Source organism: Trypanosoma equiperdum (genome assembly GCF_001457755.1).
Source record: "Trypanosoma equiperdum strain OVI genome assembly, contig: ctg_1332, whole genome shotgun sequence".
In the NCBI taxonomy this organism is placed as follows: Eukaryota; Euglenozoa; class Kinetoplastea; order Trypanosomatida; family Trypanosomatidae; genus Trypanosoma; species Trypanosoma equiperdum.
The window spans coordinates 1-1,007 of record NW_027123319.1 but is presented as its reverse complement, the minus strand read 5'-3'; the positions used below and the strand labels follow the sequence as shown (position 1 = coordinate 1,007).

General features: G+C 48.0%; 1 pseudogene across 1 annotated transcript; it reads left to right on the top strand.

Moving 5' to 3' along the window:
* Positions 1-388: 388 nt before the first annotated feature.
* TEOVI_000837500:pseudogene lies at positions 389-986 on the top strand (annotated as a pseudogene). The gene is given in 2 exon segments: positions 389-913; positions 915-986. Coding segments are annotated over 2 exon segments (597 nt in total).
* Positions 987-1,007: the final 21 nt, after the last annotated feature.

Below are 1,007 nucleotides of genomic sequence, written 5' to 3'. Positions count from 1 at the left end.
AAACTTTCAGACATGGTACGCACCAACTTGTGCATATCTAACTTTCCTTGCACATCACTTCCTCATGCTCTTTCTCTTTCATCCTTTTGTTCCCGAAACTCTGTGGGTAAAAGAAGTCCCTAAAAGTGCTAATCGACTGCAAGACGCAATGAGCAACTCCAAGCAACAACAAGAAGTGCAAACGCCAAACAACCTCTCCAATGAACCGGTGCAGACCGAAGATAACGTGAAGAAGGGGCGAAACACATTCTTTACGAAGGTGAGTTTGTGCGTCGCCACTGTTTTGCCTCCGGGTGGCATTGCGGCCAGTGCTTTTAACATGGCGTCAACAACAATCGGTGCGGGAATCTTCGGGATGCCTCCGGCGGCCAACAGTACCGGCCTTATCATGGGAATGTTTTACCTCATTTTCATCTCTTCCGTAACGGTTTTCACGATGCACAACCTCTCAGTCGCAGCCGACCGCTCAGGAGCCCCCACCTTCGAGAGGGCAACTCGCGCACTTCTCGGCCGCGGGGCTGCGTATGTTCTTGCTGGTATTCGAGCGCTACTCGGTTTTAGTGGTTGTGTTGCCTACGTGATTTCAGTGGGAGATATTTTGTCTGCCATTTTGAAAGGCACAAATGCGCCGGACTTCCTGAAGGAAAAATCAGGTAATCGTCTTCTCATGGCGGTGGTTTGGGCATGTTTTATGCTTCCACTGACGATTCCGCGTCACATCGACTCCCTTCGGTACGTCTCCACTTTTGCCGTTACCTTCATGGTGTATTTTGTCATTGTGATCGTTGTGCACTCGTGCATGAATGGCTTGTCGGAGAATATAAAGAATGTTAGTGTTGGAAAGAGTGATACAGCTGCCATCATTCTCTTTAATAGCGGGAATGAAGCCATTGAAGGGTTGGGAGTATTTATGTTTTCCTACACTTGTCAGGACACGGCGTATGAAGTTTATATTGACATGAAGGATCGTTCAGTACGTAAGTTTGTTATTGCGGCCATCATTGCCA